Raw genomic sequence first — 22,109 nt, forward strand, 5'->3', positions numbered from 1 at the left:
GGGAAGAATGTTGTCTTACACCATCGATTTATTATTATTTTACCATTATATGCTTTGAATAATAAAAATACTCCCGTGACGACCTGAGGGAAACACGTGATTTCGGCGTGGCAGTCAAAGTGTTAATTTAACTGGACACAATGACTGATCGACGAGATTATGACTAATCGCGCGTAATTTTTCTTAATCTCAGTGTTAATTTGCTCGAGTTTCTGGGAAATTAGAGCCTCGCACGAAACGCGATAATCGATCTGTATTATCAAATAACGATTCATAAACGCGCTGGAAATAGTAGCAGAAACTATTCGTAAGAATCGCAGAAAGATAATGAATCGATTATTATACGTCATAAAGGTTCAGCTTTTGCTTTCTTCTTCGTCGCACGAACATTGTAAATAATCGAAACAGTTAAAAATAACGAGCGTAGAAACTTTCAAGTGAAGCAAAGTTTTTATCGGGTGATTTTCCAGGATTTACGCGGCAGTTTCGGATCAACTTGCGCGTTTGAAAACGCCGTGGAAACTTTGTCAAACCGAATAACGCGCGATACGACCGCATCGTCGGATAACGCGATATCGTGTTAACGCGGAAAAACGACTACGAGAAATTTGCCAGTTTCCCAGCGGTGTATTTCAATGTTTTAGTCGTTTAATTCCGCGGCAACGTCGACGAGTAAAAAATAAAGGGAACGCGGCGAATTTCTCAGCCGCGCCAATTTCCCCGCTAAGTAAAATTTGAAACGGTACCGTTTCGTATTTTCCACGTCAACTGTTCCAAGTTGTAAATCCTGCAGCCACTGCGTATCAGCTTCCGCATAGAAATTTTGCAAATTATGTAGAAAACCGAAGAAGAGCGAGGCGATCTTCGACCTTTGGACGAGAAACGAGGCAGCCAATCGGACGAGGGTGCGCCACATCCTCAGATTCCTCGATTCCGCGCCAGGAAGCTGACCCTCGTTTCTCCTATCGAGCCAACAGGGCACACGGACGCGATTCTCTGAAAATTATGCGACAGCTCATAACGCGTTATGATTGTTCCGCTCGTTTCTGCAAGCGGACGTCCAGGAAACGACCGACGAGATATCTCGGCGTCTTCATCACGAAACGTAAACGTATCTAGCGTGAATTACGAACGTCCTATCGTATCAGCTCTGCGCCGTTTCTATCGCGAATCTTAGGGTGTTCCCTGGCCTAATGCTTCGATATTTGCCCAGCAATCGTCTTTCGTGATCGTTTATGGACTTGGGTTTGATCCTGGAGAAAATGAAGAACAGCGTGGCCAACGAAGCAAACGGAAACCTCTTAGGACAAACGACTATTGGTTTTTAACTCCTCGTCAATGGATATCGTTGTGAAAAATTCTTTCTTTCAAATTATTTCCATAAGGCGTTATTTTTATCGCTAATTATTTTGCGTTATTCTTCGTTCTCTTCCTCTCAGGAGCTAACGAAACTCCGATTACAAATAGCTGGCAATGGATCTTAGGTTTAGATATGACAACACCAAATTCTGTGTTGATGGAAGAATGCAAGCTAATAGAAATCAAAGGGAAAGCATTAGGAAGAGCAGCGAGTTATGAAGGAAAAGCCATAGAATCAAAAAAGGAACTAGTAAAGGAGTGCATAAAGGAAAGAGAGAGAAACTGGGGAAATGGCGAAGAAGGGAAAAGAGCAAGAAAGAGAAAGCAAGGACTAGAAAAGGTGAGAATTGGGGGGACACAGATGGAAGCAAGAGAAGAGCAAGAAAGGATGACAGCGGACCAAATTATAGAAGAAAGACGAAAGAGAGAAGCAGAAGAGAGGGGGAAAAGGATAAGAGAATCCAAATATAACATACGTTACAGAAAAATCGCCAAAGAAGAGTCACCAAAATACTTAGAAGGGAGGATAGAGTGGAAGGACAGAAAAATATTAGCAAGATTCGGATGTGCAAACGAGACCAAAGTAAGGGAATGCTGGGAAGAAGAGGAAGAAAAAAGATGCAGGCTATGTAAAGGGAGAAAAGAGGACCTGAGACATGTAACAGAAGAATGCGAAATGACGGGAGGACCAAAGGACACAGAAAACATACCAAACGAGACTGGAGAAGGACTAACGGAACTAAAAACGATAATAGAGAAGAGAAGGGCAATAGACGGGGAGGAACGACGATAAGGAAGCACAGCAAGCAGGCAAAAGCCCAAAAGTTGCCATAGTTTTAGAGACAGAATAATTAAGGGAGTGCGATATAATAGAGTGGATAAGAGGGGAGGTAGATATATAAGAAGCGACTAAGCAATGATAATTAATAAATAGCTGACCCTATTTCGTCGCTTGCTATATGATGTAATTTTTATCTGAATAATAAGTTGCGTTGTTATTTATCGATGGTTGGAAAGAGAAGCGGGACACCTAGGAAACTTTTTCATAACCTTGCTGGAACATGCTATTCCCAGGAGCGAGACTTCTCAAGTTTAGCGATAAGTTGGAAGTAGAGTTCGGCACCGAGGCTAAGTCAACTTTATAATTCATGACAGAATTTTTGTGCGGCTTTGCAAGTTACGCTTACCTGAACACGGCTTTAGTCGCGTCCCTGGATGCTTCAATTATGAGACTAGTAACTTTCCATCGCTTATCGTGCCCGTGAATTTCGCTATTCTACATCTTGAGTATGTTACGTGCTAGAAAATAGCATCGCCCTTTTAATTACAAAATCACCGGTGCTCATTTTCATCGTCGCTGCTGAAGCATAGACCACCAAAAAACCTAACATTTACATCTATGAAATCGAAACGAAAGGTAGAAAAACACAACGCGGGAGTGGAAGGGGCAAATCTTAATCCAAAAATCCCATAAGATCCCATAAAATTACGGACTCGTTCATTGTGACTACTTCGATAGTTGCAAGTTACGAGATCAGATTCTTGAAATGAAGAAATTTCATGAAGAAAGTGACGGCAGATGGGCTGCGAACGAAAATCTGGCTTTTCAAGAGGATGACGAACATCCGAAAGTTTTCCGAAAGAGGAGAGGAACGCAGATGGCGCAGATGCGGGGCGCGTTGGACGAATTGACATCGGAAATTCGGAAAACAAGCCCCGTTAAATGACAAACGCTAATGCGAAACGATGCCTCAATTAAACGGCTCTATGCAAATCGCATTTTCCTAGTGGGCGTCGGTCGCGTGTCCCACGTGCGCTTATGCGCGTACGTGGCCGTGGAACAAGCGATGAATTCGCCTGCGACCCCATCGACCAACAAATGGATATGCAGATTTTCCCAATTAATCGAATGATCATTTTTTCTCGCTTCGAAATTCGCCTGCCCCTAGAAAATACGCCAACGATCCCGCGGGAATATTAATAGCTCTTTTGCTCGCAACGACGTCTGGAGCCCACGCGAACGCACCAAATTCCCCCGTAATTGCAAATTAAACCCTGCGAATTTCAGAATGTTCAGCTTCGTCGTTTTTCGTCGTACGGTTATCGTCCTCCTTAAGCCTCTCAGCGTACGATTAAAAATTCTGTAACTCTCAGATTTTAGATTTTTCAATGTGAAACCTGCGTGTTTCTTTCTTTCTTTAATATCAACAAATACGCTGGTTCTAAATATCGTCAAGAATCGACGAATAAAAATGTATCGCCAAACAAGCGAAACCTCAAGATGGAGAAACAGGTTAGAAGTTGCAGAGTTTCTAATTGAGAGATTTAGCAGCGTTTTGGAGAACGAAATTTTGGGAAATTTCATTGTGTAGATTCTCCGTTTGGAGCTGTTAGCGAGCTACAAGTTCGTTTTATATTTTTGCAAGGTTGGCGAGGTAGTATACTAGGAAGATTGATAAGAACCTTTCGAGCAGTTTCTTGAATTTCGTACGTGCTACACAAGGCATATGTTGCATGAGATATGCAAATATGCAAAGTGGGAACCTTGTACATAACTTTAATTTAAGAGAGTGGAAATTCTGGAATTTTGGTGTAATATTCGACACCCTCGTGGAATTAGATACATCCAGCTGTATTAAAAAGCAAAAAGGAGGAGGGGAGGGTAAATTTATTTGAATTCCTCCTCTCAAATCTTGAATATTCATTACTTTCCACCGTCAAATTAAAACAACACTAGGAACAAGTAACAGAATTTGTTTTATATTAATTCTTATCTTTACCTTACTTTCCTGCCATTATCATTTTCCAACGAAAAGATTTCGATAAATTTAGTCCATTTGTTATTTCCAAATTGCTTCAGTTTTTCAAGTATCGTCCATGTACATATGTTAAAAACTGCTTGTCGATGGAAAAAACGATCATATAATATATTGGGCATATAAAGGACATTGAGGCCTTTCTTTCGGAATTTTTGGGAAGATCCCCGATACTTTAGTCTACGCTATTTATTATAGCTGTACTTAAATAACGAAACTTAGAAGTTGTCGTTATGATTCAATCCGATTATGTTTGCCCGAGATTTGTGACAGTGGCCTTAGGCTCGAGGTGACACAACCGGTCGCCGAACGTAGCCACGGTCACGGGATGGACGTTTTTACCTAACAGAGAAGTGTCAATATTATGGAACACGCGTTGTATTGACAATCAAACCTCGGGCAGGAGCAATGTCGCCGCTAAACGGGACTGTCTAGCAACGGCAGCTGCAATTTTCTTGGTATCCCCGGCCAATATGCAACGAACAAACGCGATCGTAAGGAGAGGAAAGTTTCCATCAGTCTTTTATTCTTGCGATCACCTTGCAGAGTTTTCACATCGTCTTTACGCGCAGTATTATACCGAGCGTCACAGCAAACGTTACTTTGTGCTTCAAAAGAGCTAGCCCGTTGACCGTGGATTCGTTATTGAACCTAAGAACATTGTCGTTAACGTCTCGAGTGTCTAATCACCACGGTTGTTTGTCGAACTCTGTAAAAATCATATTTATACCAGTAAATATAATCTCTGTCGTACAACAACGATGGCCTGTCCGGATGAAGATTCGTTACACGCCCCTAAATCTAACGCTAACGCGACATATATATCTATGTGTTTAGCATCGATGACAGCAGGTTAATTAGAGTTTGATAATTTTGCGATCAAAAATTTCAATAGTCCACATTGGCTCAGCTTCTTAAGCTTAAATTGCAGAGGAAATAGCATCTATTAGAAAACCGGGAACGGTACATGGTCTCTGAAATCTTCTCTTTACCATTCCTTTGTGTAGCATTGCAACTTCGCACTGCTCGTAAATCTTTGCCATCTGCATCGCTACAGTATCGTGGCATTTAGGAAAATTGCGTTAAACGAAATTTCAGCTGCTCTTGACTAGACGCATCTCTGTTTGCCAAGTAAGTTCATCAACCTCAAGAATCATTAAGTTTGATCCCATTGAATAAGTAGCAGATATAATATTAAATGAATAGAACATATTAATTAATATTAATTAATTGCAACGTGAGAGAGAAAATGATTGGTTTTAAAAAAGTATTAAAAAGAAGTTATATATAAATTACATAATACAGGAAAAAAGATTCTTTTCTTTAAGCGTTAGATTTTCCTTGCAATATTATCGTATGGTGGAAAGTTTCGTAGTATAATGTACTTACTATAGTAGTATAATTATATTTCACATTCATATTCAGGTTATGACACTTTAATTACATTTAATTTGCCTTTCTGTTTTCCAACAAAATACGACAAAGTGTCGTACAAGGATTTCTACGGTGACGAGGAAGCTGGCCTTCGCGTCGCCATGTTTCACCGTCTAATTGTAAGCCATGCAAACTATTTCTGACAAAATGTTCTTAAAAAGTAGCAGGGAAATTTAGGTAGTGCTCTTTTAGCCGTTTCTCTCTGCATAATTGTCTACGCCAGGAATAGTTTTATCCCGGTGAAACGAAACACGACAAACTGGATTCGCCTTGCAAATAAAATTCTATTTCAAAAGTGATCTTTTCCTCGTTTCAGCGAGGCTTCCTTCGCGCGCTTTGTCTATTTTCCCCTGCATCAGACCGGAATAAATAAATAACGTTGCGGAGTCTCGTATTAAAAGTATAGTTCAACAACGTGATCCAACGTACAGCTTTGAAAACGCGTTCCTATTATTTTTAATTCGCCTATCTTCCTCAAACCTCAAATAACAAATCTTTCACATTTTTCTCCAACTTGTTATCTTCTTTGACGTTTCATGTTATTGTATTTTTCTACAGCCAATATCACACATACGTTAAATAATACATGAGCCGCTCTTTTCGATAACTTTTCGTTGTACATTGCTGACTTTATAATTATTCTTCAGGAATAATTTTTTCTATATAAATCTGTTATATATAAATATATTTAGAATATAAATTTATTTAATTGTGAATTCTTTAATGTAGTGTAGTGTAGTTTAGTGTAGTGTAGTTTAGTGATAGTGATTGAAATATTCAAAACATGGGATAATCTCTTAATTAATATCATACACTTTTTACTCCTTTTTTAATCATAATACAAGTTATTCTTTTTCTTATTGGACTTCTCTTTCATTAAACAATATCACACTTTGACTAATTGTTTCTCTTCGATTCATTTTTCTTCCGATATGTTACACATAAAACGTGTGCACAGTAGAGAATTTATTATCAGAATGTCGATCAACTTTTCGATCCAACATTGCCATTTGCAATTGGATGGAAAATGGCCGGAGGAACGTAGCGGAAGTAGGTTCATCCCGATAATGTGAAAATTCGAAGGAGCTTCAGAGATTATCTTCTTTTCGCTTCCATGGGAAACATTTTGATACAGCGGATCCAAGTAACATTAAGCGACGGTTTCGTCGAAAATTTTTCATTACAAATTTCTAAAGTAAGAAGAAATAATCGTTTTTTATTCTTTTTTTTTTTTTTTTGTAGCGTGCTTCGGACCATGCGACTATTTTCGCAGTGGGTAACGGTTTTTCGATTTCGTTTCCATTGCGCGCAGCCTTTCAATTGGATGGCAATGGTGGATGGCCACGCGTCGCGTCCTTTCCTCCTCGTTCGTGGATTTTCATTCTGCCGGTTTCAATTTCGATATTGGCGAATGTTGGATTGGTTTCACGAGCCGTCCACATAATCCTTTAGAGTCCTTCCACCGCTACACATACCATTATCACTCGTCTAATTTATTTAATCTCGCCGCAAAGGATAAAGATTTATTAGCTTGTCTCAAGAGCTTCTTTCGTTTTATAAGGAAATAATAATAGAAATAATAATCTCTTATTTTATATCATTTTATCGAATTATGTACAATGCATTTTCTTCTATTTCCATTATTACGATCATTTATTTATGTTCATTGATCGTAGGTGATCGTAAAATATGTCGAGCATCTGTCATGTCTTCACAAAACCACGAAACCAACTCTTATGGGACAACCTAATATTTTTCCAGATTTATTTTCCACTCTGATTACCAGTCTGTAGTTATCACGAGAACTCGTAACTACATCGATTCTTAAATTGTCCGATTTAAACGGAGAAATTTTACGAACAAGTTAGTAGCTTTAGGCTCTTAAATTTGTCAAATGTTCCCACTTTTGTGCATAAGTACACTTGTCTATGGAAGAATGATTCCTACAGAACCATATTTCCGCAAGTACTATACGTTCGCAGAGACGAAAGCACGGTGGAGCGTCAAAGGAAGAGCTAAAATCTTCGAGTCGTTTCGAAATTGCCCAGTAAACCAGCTTTAACAAACGAAAATTCGACGCATAGCAATTTCGTACGATGGCTCATGCTCACCTTTTCGGGAAAAGCTTTAAGCTGCCTCGTTAGACGCACGTAAATGAGAAAGTCAGAGAATTCTTAATCCTTTTTATAATTTTTATAATTAGAAAAATATAATTATAAATTTGATAATCTTTTGCTCGTTGCAACAAACAAAGATCGTAGTAGTTGTCCTATTTCATGGAACCACCTGCGACCATGGAGTTGCGTGGAAGAAAAGCTGCAGACGTAAGAGGAGAAACGAAGAAAAAATGCGAAATGAACGAGCTGAGCCGAGGGCGGATTCAATCTGCGACTCGTCGGTCGTCGGATCCTCGTCGTATCGACGGAGAACGCGCGTGTCGACGAGCACACGGGTTAGACGTATGATCCGCTTAGGGAGATGACGCGGCATTTTCGTGTCTCGCGGGATCCGCGCGCGATTCGCACGAATAACGTGAGCCGCGCACGTGCATCGACATCCAGCGCCGGATGCGCTGGACTTTTGCCACTTTCGCTCCGATGTATTCAGGCCGCCGCGAAATTGAATTCGTGCACACCCTGACACGCCGCATCCCCAACTCCTGCTTCGGATATTTTATCAACCCCCGTGTACATACTCCGGCGCGGGCTTGAAAGGGTTGCGGCGAACGACGATCGAGAATAGAAATTTTTGGTAAATCTTTGCCCGACGCTGTCGAAGGCGCAGCGGAGACACTTTGTTCGACTTAAACATTTTGGCAATTAAAGTGGTTGTTGGCATTCGAATATTAGCTGACTTTGTCGCCTGCAACGTCTCGCTTGTTTTTTCATTTAATTTAACGCTAATTTTAGCGGGCTCGGTCAGACGATCGGTTCTAAAATTGAATTTAAAATCGTCAGATAAAATTTCTTTTGTTCGTCTAACTTCACGTAAATTCTCATATTAACAGAGATCGAGAAATTGATCGTCGAACAGGTAATTCGCGGTGTTTAGTCGGCGCGCTTTCTTTCAATAATTTGTCAACTGGTAGCGAATAGTGGATTATTTCTGAAACAGGTATAACGTGATAAGTACGGTAATATTTATGGGAAGTTAGATAGAATTTCTAGAAATTTACTGTTGTTTGTAAAAGTATTAAACGTGGCAGTGATATCGATACAGAGGAACCGGGTACTTCGCGATTAGCTTAATTAACATTTATTGGCCCTTGGTATTATTTAAATGAAATTTCTGTCGAGATTAATTCACGATATCCAGCAATTGCTTAAAATCAATCATTTAAATTGTTAAACATTTCAATTTTCATTAACGTGTTTAACATATTTTTGAATAATGAGTTAACCAAACCATCCCGTGGTATTCGTCGATGGAATCCATCTAAGTTACAACTTTTATCTCAAATTAAATAAATTTCACGACGAAATTGAAAACAGCTTGATAAACTCTACAGAATAAATAGATGAAAACTCGGAGGACTTTGTAATAAAACAAACTACTTAACAAACCAGTTAACCGAATTTACGGAATTTAGTTTTAGAAATCTTTCATGTGGTTAGGTCGTGGAGCGCGAAAATAAGAGTATGCACGTCGAACGAACTGAAAGAAAGCTTCTGTTCGACGCATATACTCGTCAAACTGGTCGAATAAGAAAACGACACCGAGCTATTTCTCAAAACTTCACCACGACATAACCCTTCGATCTTGTCGCGTGTGAAACTTCACTGCAGGTCTCGTCTTTCAACAAAACAGTCGAAAAGCTGGAGTTGAACGTGTTGTCTGACAATCGTTCGACACTGAACGAAGAACAACAAATTATCGCAACCGCTATAAACGCTGTAATATGATATTCCACGCGTCGTAGCCTCGCTCAAGATTCCCACGGGACGTTCGACAAAAAACTCTTTCGTTCGTTCTGCGCCTGCCGAAACGCGTACACTGGAGCACCGCTGCTCTAATTCGTTGTTTGGTCGGTGATTATCGAGGAATTAGGTCGGCGCGAAGTCGATAACTGCGTTCGAAGGTGGCTCGCGTATAAACCACGTCGATGGTCAGCATAATCCTGGAACGGCCACGCTCGTAAACAAAGACAGCGCGACAGCAGCGACTGCGAAACGTGCTTCGAGGAAGCGCGTATCGGCGGCCACCTTCGCCTCGCCATAAATGGCAGCAAAGGGAATTTGCAATGGTAACGACGACGTTTCATGGTTTCTGAAAGCGTCTAGTATACGCGTGACTCGAGTTTCTCTGGGCCTCAGGGTCTCTCAAACTGTTTCACTGGAATTCTATGAACTTGGCCAAAGATCTTGTTAAACAGAATTTGAAGATATCAAGAAGAGTCCGAGGATTTGAACGATCTCTGATCTTAGGAATTGGACCGCCAATGTCCACGCAAATCTGTATTTTTGCGAGTGTAATTGCTGTTAAATAAACGGGTAGAACTTGAAGAGAAATTTGTTTTTCTGAGAAAGCGTTTGAAGTGCTGGACTCTGTGCGGATGAACCTAAGAGAAGGAAATAAAAGAGTGAACCGAGAGCAATTATGCAAATTTGTATGTTTATGAATGTAATTAAGCAGATGAAGGCTAAGCAGAGATTTCATGTAGCAAATACGGTAGCAAGTATTTTGAACATTCTACTTATTTTGCATATTATTCCAACTACAGCTACACCTTCTACGCTTTCGTTGCTCTTGAAATTTAACGTAAACGTATACTTAAGCTGGTAATAATAGTAAACGAAACACGAGCATCTTGTACAGGTTGTTCCAAAAATCGCGGTACGAGCGGCGGGGTGGTGATTTTACATGGAAAACTAAACCGAGAAAAATGGATAACATTTCTTCCTTGGAATATGAGATATTTCTGAAAAATGACGTATATTATCTGCAAGTTTCGAGGTAAGAAACTTTTCTTTCTGCTCGTGTTTGTGCCATCAAATTCCGAGCGTACTAACAACAGCGTTGAGGAACTAAAAGCAGACATTGTCTTGGCTTAGGAAGGTTTCAAAAATTCGCGTAATTCGCTGCAAGATGAGCATAATGATTTAGTTGCAGGAGTACAGTACTACTGTATATGCAGCAATTATGTTGTTACATCGATCAAAGGATTCTTAACAAGGATTGGTACACGTTGTCGAATTTTCAAGCTCAGTTTTCTCTAAATCGAACCCTTCAACGACAAAATGTTATTCCTCTTTCTCGACTCATTTCTCCGCGTAGGATCGCTACCCTGTCACGCTAATCTCCATTTCCATAGTTTGTCCGAATTATGAGAAACAGCACATACGTGAAATTAATATCCAGAATCGATAATTCGAATTTGATAGTCGGGCGAGTCATAATCGAGTAATTGGAATGAAAAGTTTGAGAAGCACTGAGGCCACGCGCAGAGAATGTTCGGAATGCTATGAAACGAGCTTGACAATCATCGTATGAAGAGTCATGAACCGCTGCTATAGACACTAAAGGGAAAATGGCGTTTCAACTGCTTTCTGCTCTTTGCCAGGCGAACCGCACCGCGTGATTCAAACGCCGCTCTGTTTAAATTTCCACGCTGGTAACGCGTCATTCGGTAAGGTCAGCCATTACGAAAACCCTTCGGTTCCTCGACTATACGTGTTTTTAAATTTGCCTGTAACAATACCGGCAACGCGTTTACAAAATCATTCTACCTCTTCTTCTGTTTGACGATCTGCTTTTCATTTTCTTTCTTCCCTGGAATCTTAGCGACCACGTGCTCCAAGAATTCATTTCCTTTCTCGCGATAATTTATGCGCCTACATCGAGTAATTTCGGTGACAATTTCGCATGGAATAACAATACGACGTAAGTTTGGTCGTCCGGAATTTATTTCTAGAATTTGTCAACGATGCCCGCGACGCTTGGCGACCTTTCGTGTTTGACGCGATATCATGGACGAAAGGGAATCGTAGATGAGACTTTATGGGTGCGGTAGAATGTCGATTATCGGAAATAATAGAGGGATAAATCGTTTCTTGTAATTGCTTTCCTGTATGGCAGATTTGCTAGACCAAACGTTCCAGATATTCAACGAACGGACGTAGAAGGCCGATGAATTATCGAAAGAGGGAAATTTGTAGAATATCCGATCGCGTCGTTTCCCTCGGACTAAAGGCATTGCAATTTATTTTAATCACATAGAATCGTAAGAACGGGTTTCTAGCCAAGCTACGAACAAATTGTCTACGTCATCTTTCTTCCATTTACTTCAAATTCTCAATGAGAATTGATTGTAAAATACAGCCAAATAAAAATGAAAAATCTTTCTACCGCGCGCTTATCGAAAAGTTCATCAACTTTGTCCGCTTTGTCAACTGTAACTTAAATCAACGCGAGCGGTTGGCAACTAAGAAATTGCGGATCTTGTTATTGTCATCTAATGACAGAATCCGCAATTACTTAGTTGCCAAGTCACCACGTGTATACGAAATCCCACAAATTTCGAACACACGTTTCGTTCATGCGATTAAACGGAGAACGTTTCTCATAAATCGTAGAAGTACGAAAGGTTTTCAAGCGAACAGATCGATCGAAATGTACATCGCGTTTTCATATCGCAGGCGTAAGTTGATTTTTAATTTGTATCAATCGCAGTCGACTGTTCTCGCGGAGAAATTACATCGGCAACGAATGTGTCGTAGGTTGAAAAATTGCCAATAGACAAAATTTTCTGAACATTATCGTCGACAGACTATCGGTTGCTGGATCGTATCGCTTTTTACAGAAACGAATGATATATAAAGACAGCTAGAATGGCAATTTTAAATTGACAGCGTGACAGGAACTCGAGTGAAACAACATCGATTCGAGCTGATCGAACGTAACATTCGTTGCATAAAGGAAAGCAATGCTGTCCACGTATGGTTCACGCTAGTTTCCAAATATAAACAACTTGGAACGAAATTTACATACTACGTTGTCACGAATATACCACTGCGTTTAGCTCGCACGCTTTTTTCAGCCACCGGTCAAATAATATTTACGTAATCGACATTCCATCGCGTCCATAAAACTATTGTAAACTGTTCGATGTTCGTCGCCCGACACGATATCCGACCTCTGGAAATCCATTTCCAATCGACAATCTCTTTAAAATAGCATATTAATAACGGTAATACGAGAAACGAGAACTGTAAAATGAAATGGACGAAAGAGAGGAAGAAAAAGACTATGAAATACTTTAATTTTACTAAAACGAGCAATGTAAAAAATTAATTCGACGAGTGTCTGGAACACAAAGCGATAGAATATTGAGGAAAATGAAGAAATTAAACGCAAGACTCGTCGCTGGACAAAATCGAAACCTCCATGTGCAATAACATTTCCCCTTAAAAGAAGGAAAAAGAAACAATATATGTACAAAGTCCGCAATATGCAAATAACACGTAAAATAGGAATAACGTGATTGTTTATGGAAAAATAAAAGAACATAGGATAACGTTTTCTTCGTTCGCGAGCAAGTGGAGTTTGAAAATTATTAAAAATTAGTCGAACAATTATTTTTCGGCCGGACCCTCAAATGTACAACAACTAAGAAAAAATGAAAAACAGCGAAGAACAAAATAACATTAATTAAAAGGAAGAAATTAACGAGAATCGCGAGAGTCTATCGAAAGAAATAGTGGAACGAAGATTAATCCAACGAATGGCTCAAACGCAAAGAGTTAAAAAGTAGATACACCAGGGACTACACGCGCGATTCGTTCGTTAACACCATCAGAGAGAAACGAGCAGAGTAATTTTCTCGATGCTGCCGCCCCTCCATTCGTACTTGGCATTGGGATTTGTCGACGTTGCACGAGGGATATTTCTTATTTTTCATGACGAAATAATACGGCGGGAAATACTCACGAGATGAGAGTCCCTGGTGGTGAAGGTGATTGGGTCCGAGGCTCTGGGCTCCCGACAATGGAAATCCATTTTGCCCCAGGCGGCCGCGCCCGCGGCTCCGCTCCTGGCCGCGTCGATCAGCTCCATTTTCACCCCCTCCGCCACGAATTCGACCTGCAAAAAGGGTGGAAAAACATTTTCATTACATCGGCCGGGCTATCTCGATCGCGCCGGATGCGCTGTAACCGGATTTTAATATCGCGATGCAAAGCCTTCGGGGAACAAAGCGCGAATTTGGGAAACGCCGGTATTCGGGCATTATCGACCCGGAAAAAGCGTGTGCGTGCGTTTCGAGAGGAGGTTGATACGGAGGTTCGAGCGAAATTCATTTCGCCGCATCGTACGCGCCGTTCGTTAGTGTACGGTTACCTGTATGATAATTAGGTGGTCGGTAATTTTCTTTCTTGCGAAACATTCCAACGTTTGATTACAACGGTTGCAAAAGATTTTTACGATTAGCGGCGATTGGATTGCGGATTTTTCAAGTGTAGTGTAATTTCTATAGTGGAACAATTTCGCACCGAGGTCCTACGTTTCTCATTATATTTTCGGAAATGCGAATTTGCATAAAAATCCACAGCAATTTGTTGCAAGCAATTTTATGTTGTCAAATAATCGGCAATATTTCAATTTATTAACCAAGAGTAAAATATAATATACAATAAGAGTAAAATATATAACACGACAAGCTGGTACTTTGTGGGAGAACAGTTTGAAAATTCTACTACTTTTGTATTTGATTGTGCGACTACGTGAGCGTCCTTCTCACAGTCTTGATCCTTAAAATACGAAGTTGAAGCATCCTGCATTTATCTCGTATTTGTGTAATAATATCTGTTCAGGAGAATCTACGATTATTTAGGAATATACGATATACGAGGAGAATTTAGGATTATTTCAACACGGCTAAAGATATTCCTTTCGCGATATTTCATCCGCCACCGATAATCCCAAAGAATACGAAGTGAGAAGAAGAAAGGAAGAAGCAAGCGATAAAATGAAATCGTATCGCGGCTCGTAAAAATATTTCGACGTTTGCCTCGTCATTAAACGTTGCTTAGAAATCGGATGAAATAGCAACAACCGTAAAAGCGATAAAGATAGCAATGAGAATTTACGTAACAATAAGTGGACGAAGAGAATGGGATCGGATATCGCGTATTTTTGTTGCGAATCGCTGGACAGGTGAACAGGCTGAATTGAAAGATAAATCCAGTTACGAGATTATTAACGTACGCATTAACATAGTAATTACGTATTAGCCATGATTTATGTCTTTTATCGAACGCGGAGAATTGCGATTTAGTATCCGCTGGAGAGGCGAAATGTTATTTATCAGGAAGGTTGAAACCGCGGCGGATAGTTAAAATTCGCTCGTTTTTCTGTCAGATTTACGCGCCAGCTTTTTCATCCCTTGCATAAACAATGCAATCAAGCTAATTAATCGATCCACCGCTTATCGGGCACTAATGAAAAAAGAAAAAAATACTGAGGGGGATAATCGATCGATGTAATTGGTTGCAAGTAACGACGTTCAATGTGTTGGCAATTTTCGTTAATTTCATCGAAACGATGAAGGAATTTGCGGAGAGTGGCGTTTGTGTGAAACAAAATTACAAAATTTTGACAATTACGCGCATATGTTTGTTACGTTATCGTATCTGTGAAAATATGACGATATCGACGTTCTTCTCCAGATACGGAAATTTTCACAACACCGATATTTATTTATTTTTGTAATAATTTCTTCGCCGAGGATGAACACCGGTTACATGTTAAAAATTTAGGTGAATGTTAATGCTCGCTATCAGTGCACCGTGTAACGTAACACGATGTACACAACACGATTGCAGCGCTGGAAACTGGAACCTAAAGGCAGTTATTCGCCAAATGATACGTTTCTATTGTATTTAGCCTGCGCGTGGATCGTTCAAGCAGGCGAAGTTTCGTTACATCTTAGACGTATTTTCAAGAAAGTGCACGAATTCTATGGCGACTAGGCTGTGGATATATTTATTTATATTCGATACAGTTTGTAAAAATGTTGACAATTGTGGATCTTGATAGCGGAAATAATGTTACGGGAACACTAAATTTACACTTGGAATTAATATTAGAATAGTTATATATTTATTTTATGGACGATTGCTAAGATATTCATCGATACTATTCTATGAATTCTATGGCGACTAGGCTGTGGATATATTTATTTATATTCGATACAGTTCGTAAAAATGTTGACAATTGTGGATCTTGATAGCGGAAATAATGTTACAGGAACACTAAATTTACACTTGGAATTAATATTAGAATAGTTATATATTTATTTTATGGACGATTGCTAAGATATTCATCGATACTATTCTATGAATTCTATGGCGACTAGGCTGTGGATATATTTATTTATATTCGATACAGTTTGTAAAAATGTTGACAATTGTGGATCTTGATAGCGGAAATAATGTTACAGGAACACTAAATTTACACTTGGAATTAATATTAGAATAGTTATATATTTATTTTATGGACGATTGCTAAGATATTCATCGATACTATTCTATGAATTCTATGGCGACTAGGCTGTGGATATATTTATTTATATTCGATACAGTTCGTAAAAATGTTGACAATTGTGGATCTTGATAGCGGAAATAATGTTACAGGAACACTAAATTTACGCTTGGAATTAATATTAGAATAGTTATATATTTATTTTATGGACGATTGCTAAGATATTCATCGATACACACTTGCACGCGTCTCAGCATTTTCTTCCATACCAACTGAACACTTTACATTCCTTTGTCTTCGAGATGCCGCGCACACACATACCTCCACACACTGACACCCACATACAAGTATCTCTACTAACGCATTTAACCCAGTACAGCACAGAAAATTATACGTATCTCAATAAGAAAGATGCACATAAACAGCTAGGTGTAAATAAGTGTAGAATTCTTGTGTCCTCGCAGTAGAACACTGTTTTGATTTCTAATGGCTCGCGCAATGATCTGACTGTAATTAAAAAACTGTTAACGCTGTCGAAAGAACATTTAACGAATCGTGTGTTCTTATCTACCATATTCATACACTATCCGATTAAGTGCAAGTTATATTAGGTTGTCCGAAAAGTTTCTTTCGTTTGATAAGCTGATAAGTAAGAATTTCTGTTTTATATTATTTTATCGAATTAAGTTCGTTCTATTTCTATTATAAATAAACTAATATAAAACAAAAAACATTGTGCGTCTATTATTTCCTGATAAAACGAAAGAAACATTTCGGGTAACCTAATATATTAAACTTCATGTCATTTCGTGCTAAACTTTCACGTGGCTAGGGAAACGTAGAAAATCGGATAGAAAAATCTGCTCACTATAGAATGAGCATGTGTATACGAGTTTTAGGCATCGAAAATCGAGCTATAAACTTCACTTAGATGTGCCAGAAGCTTCTAGCGAACACGTCTATTGTACGTCCAACATTATCTTACAAAGTTCAAAGCGAATCGGCGATTTCGGCCAGGCGAACGTCTATGTAACGATCCTTTATGGTTGAAACGCGACGATCAAAGTGCTAAGACCTCATTAAGATTTCTGACAGACCTGTGACTGAATACGCCAACTTTGGCCAACATTAACGGACGACGGTATAGGCGAGCGAGTGAATCGGCTTGGCTATGCGAGTTGTCTCCGGCAAGTGGCACGAAACCATCGAAACCGCGACACACGGTATTATTTCTGAGCTGCTGGGCTCGTGTTTAAATTCCACTACAGAATATTCTAGCCGGCCATGAATTCGAATTCGCGCAAGTGAAATTTCCTGGCTGGAAAGACGATCCGAGGGAATGTTATTCAGCGAATGACGAACGTTTCTGTCGTATTTAGACTGCGCGCCTCGAACATTAAAGTAGACGCAGTTTCGTTGACGTGTTATACAGTGGCGCGAGTAATTGTAAATTGTAAAGACAATCTCATTGTTCGATTTTTCGTAGAATTAAAGCAAAGATCGTTTATAGTGTCAAATTGTCAAATGTTTTTCCAAGTCTATCGAAGATTAAATTTCCTGTTGAAATTGGCCTCTTCGCTGCGTGAACAGCGAAACACTGTCAGTGGTTTGGCAACTAATTGATCGCGGATTTTATCATTAGATGATATTGACAAAATCCGCAATCACTTGGTTGCCAATGCAATACGATAAATCGAAGAAATAGCGCAGAAAATGTGTGCGTTTCTAATTATTCGCAGCACTGTATGAAGGAACTTACGGCGAGTAGATCGTGTTTCTGCGTATATTTGTACCGAGTATACTTTGCAAACTGATGAACATGCACGTAGAAAATAGAATGTTCTTTCATCGATATTTCCATTCTCCGTCTGTGTGTCTAAAATATAATATAAATATGCATAAATATTCGCGATGAAAATTCCGCTCCAAATTGCTAATATCTGATCTTGCATGCTAATGTTGATGCATATTTTTGCAGAATGCAAATAGAGAAACGAAATCTGGATAGAAATACGTTGTGCGATTAGAAGATTATATAAATTCGTTTTCTACTTTGCATTTTTTCCATAGTCCATATGTTCTGCATACTTATGTGTACCAACATATGCAAAACATACTGTACATGCCTCGCACTTACTGCGTATGTGCGTAATATATCACCACGAGGCTATTTGTTAAAAAGTAGCCAACTTTCTATCTGATTCATTAGCTACGAAATACAACGTTTCTTGATGAGATATGCTGACTCGGTATCGTAAGCTTCACGCGGTCCTCATATATTTTGGAGGTGTTTTTAAGCGTTTATTTATTATTTTTCTTTTATTATTTAATTCGTACTTTACAATTTGTCCAGCTGGACATTTGCTAAATTTTTCTAGCTTAAACGGACATTATACGAAAACGAAAAAAATCAAATCAAGAAACGATTTAAAGAGAGCTTAGGAAAAATGAGAGTAATTCAAGTAGTTTCAGAATTTGGTAAATTCAATGCAACTGCATACGAGCCATAATAAAATCGAAAGGAAGTATACAAATAAAAGTAAAGTATACAAATAATTAAACTTAGTAATTTTCTCTCCTGTATATTAGATAACCTTTATCAGCTTCATGTGCTTCTAATTTTAAACAATACTAATTAAGTATACATTTTTGCCATTTCTTAGATATTTGTTAATACTCTCACAAAGGATGTAGATATTCCACTCCTCTTTTTTTATGAAAATTATACTGCAGACTTGCAAGGATACATATTTTGTATCTGTAAGTATACAAATAATTAAACTTATTAATTTTCTCCCCTGTATATTAGATAAGCCTTATCAGCTTCATCTGCTTCTAGTTTTAAACAATACTAATTAAGTATATATTTCTGCCATTTCTTAGATATTTGTTAATATTCTCACAAAGGATATAGATATTCCACTCCTCTTTTTTTATGAAAATTATACTGCAGACTTGCAAGGATAGATATTTTGTATCTGTAAGTATACAAATAATTAAATTTAGTAATTTTCTCCCCTGTATATTAGATAAGCCTTATCAGCTTCATCTGCTTCTAGTTTTAAACAATACTAATTAAGTATATATTTCTGCCATTTCTTAGATATTTGTTAATATTCTCACAAAGGATGTAGATATTCCACTCCTCTTTTTTTATGAAAATTATACTGCAGACTTGCAAGGATACATATTTTGTATCTGTAAGTATACAAATAATTAAACTTATTAATTTTCTCCCCTGTATATTAGATAACCTTTATCAGCTTCATGTGCTTCTAATTTTAAACAATATTAATTAAGTATATATTTCTGCCATTTCTTAGATATTTGTTAATATTCTCACAAAGGATATAGATATTCCACTCCTCTTTTTTTATGAAAATTATACTGCAGACTTGCAAGGATACATATTTTGTATCTGTAAGAATCTTCTAAATCAACGACGTTGTACGATACGTTCGTTGAAATTAATTATCCTACGAATGCTTCTCACGTTCACTGTAGCTCTACAGAGCTGCGAGCGTTCACGCGCAGCTGTATCTCATTTCGTCCTGGAGATACGGACGAATGTTGGTTGCCTTTCAGCTCTCGCCGATAACATCATTTTTATGAACATTTATAGCCGGCAATTTCTTAGGAACATAAAATTAAATTCGAATGCTCCGGCTATTCGTGGCCAAGTATCGATCATCTCTTTGCATCATCCGTGCGTCATTAAGCAAATAATGCTATCCAACGGGGAAACGACAGAACCAGGATATTTCCCCGGAGAGATGGGACACCAGTCGAAAATCCAGTGGCTGCCGCGTTAAATGAAACTTCCGGCATCGTTCGGAAAAAGAAAAAAGAAAAAGAATCCACTCGCGTGACTTTCTTTGTACCGTCGTGTATCGAGCCCATTCTTTACTTCACTTCTCCACTGGAGAAAGGAAAAGACAGGGACGAGCTAGCTATCGTATAAATTTCCTTGACAAACGCACCCCCGTTTTAATATTTCACCCCTTTTCTGAATTCACACGAACGAGAATTTCCAACCAACAGCCGTGTTTCGGTAAGCGCTGCTTCTTGCATCGTCCGTAGTCAGAGCTTTCGAGCTTTCTTGAGACGCGATTCATTTCGATTATATAAAGTCAAACAACGATTATCTTAATCGTCGTTTCCGAAAACCTCTTCAAGTTCCAGTCCACCAAATGGAGAATTTTTATTATATTTCTCTGCATATTAATTCTTCACATACATTCGATTCTACGTGTGTAATCGTGTTAAGAGCCACGCGATAATAATAGTTTTAGTGGACTCAATTTGAATTCTTCAATTTAGCTGCTCTTCCAAGTACTCTTTGATCGTCGCAGAAATCGTTAACTACATAAAATCGCTAATTAACCTGAAACTCTTATAGAGAGGCTTGCTGAACCCGAAGCCCACGAGTCGAATAACGTTGAATTAGACTTATTTCTCTTCCGCAAGAAACTGCCGCTGTACTTTTCGATAGTAGCGTACCTTGTTCCGCGACTCACGGCCGGACAGTTACGTTTGCTAAATAAATCGCGGCAGGTTAAAGTGGATCACGCGGAACGAACGGATCTCGCTTACCTTCCTCAGGCATCCAACGAAGTTGTTGATCCCCTTGGCGCCCTGCAGGGATCTCGCGTCGGCGCCACCGCCCACCAACAGTCGATCGCTCGCCAAATGTGTGAACGAGCCCGCAGTGTGGCCGTGTTCCGCGTAAATCCCATCGACGATGGCGGACAGCTGCAACAAGCAATGGGGCCAAAGTTCGTCAGGGCTTTCTCGAAAGTTACGGCGGCGTCGCTGGCTTAAAAACCTCTCTCTCTCTCTCTCTCTCTCTCTCTCATTCACTCGATAGGTCCCTATTTTGGATTAAAGCACAGCCAACTCGGCCTGTCGCGAACGCGGTTTCGCGCGACAGATTAAATCTCATCGGTCGATGTCGGCTTTCGATTCAAAAGAATTCGCCTGGACACGAGTGAAATTTCGACTGAAATTTCGTCGACCTCGTAACGTTTGCTCTCCACGGGACAATTGCCGTGTACTCGCGTTGTCTATGCTCTTTTCAGTTGGCAATTTTTTCCTGCTTCTTTTATGTATTTTTTTTTTTTTTTTTTTGTTGGGGATAAGATTTGTTTCCTTTTTCTACTTTTTGTACGATTAATCGTACAAGATTTGGGAGTGTAATTTGTAGAGAGAATATTTTTGTTAATACAAAAAATATTAAATTAAAAATTAATAATAATTTGGAGGATTAACAATATTAGTGGAAGAGTACAGAGAAAGAACGTATTTCCTGTGTTTTACAGAGCAACAGTTTCAAAGCTCGCTACGTTATCGTGCAATCTCGTATTATCAGAATTCTCTTTATGTTTGTTTCTTGGAATAAATATACACGTGTTCCTTTACTCTTCCTGAAACTCTAAAAAAAATTTCGGTCATAATATTAGAATATTTAAGATATTAAAATATTCATGGGACAGTCGTCTACTCAATTAGGAATTTTTTGTGCCCCTTCTGTGCTTCTTTTTTCGTCGTCGGAGATGAAAATTATAAAATAGAAGCTCTGTAATTTTATCCGTATTACTATAGTCCATTACAGATAATTTTATTTGCACGCGAACTGATTATAGGCAATAAATTAGAAGCTGTAACAATCCTCTCTCTCGTAACAATTATTTCTTCGTTCAATTTATATTCGAGGAATTCGCGTGTATATTTCTAATTGAACTGTCAGAAATGAACCCTCAGAAGGAGAAACGAAAAGAAAAGAATATCGGCTAAGGAAATCGTTGCTACCATCGTTCTCCCACTTACATTACAATCCATGGCGTAAAGATAATTTATTTGCGGTATTTTGAATAATATCTAAGCTGTCACATACTACGCACACTAATGTAAAAACATGCTGCACACAATAATCCAAGAACGCTGCACGTTGCAGATTTTAGTCTGCAACGTTTTATCGAATTAGGATGTTAAATGATAGAACGTGATAGATGTTGCTTACTTTAT

At 38.9% G+C, this 22,109-nt stretch overlaps 1 protein-coding gene across 5 annotated transcripts in view; it reads right to left on the bottom strand.

Annotated features, from left to right (window-relative positions):
- LOC117211790 (neurexin-3-like) overlaps positions 1 to 22,109 on the bottom strand; it is a 295,832-nt gene that overhangs the window by 225,137 nt on the left and 48,586 nt on the right. For all 5 annotated transcript variants that reach the window (XM_033456011.1, XM_033456008.1, XM_033456010.1 and 2 more), the window contains exons 3-4: positions 20,679 to 20,837; positions 13,536 to 13,688 (exon numbers count right to left, since the gene is read on the bottom strand). In XM_033456011.1, the coding sequence (XP_033311902.1) occupies positions 13,536 to 13,688; positions 20,679 to 20,837 (312 nt within the window). The remainder of the gene's footprint in view (positions 1 to 13,535; positions 13,689 to 20,678; positions 20,838 to 22,109) is intronic.

This window comes from Bombus bifarius, unplaced genomic scaffold, assembly GCF_011952205.1.
Source record: "Bombus bifarius isolate JDL3187 unplaced genomic scaffold, Bbif_JDL3187 scf7180000008244, whole genome shotgun sequence".
NCBI lineage: Eukaryota > Metazoa > Arthropoda > Insecta > Hymenoptera > Apidae > Bombus > Bombus bifarius.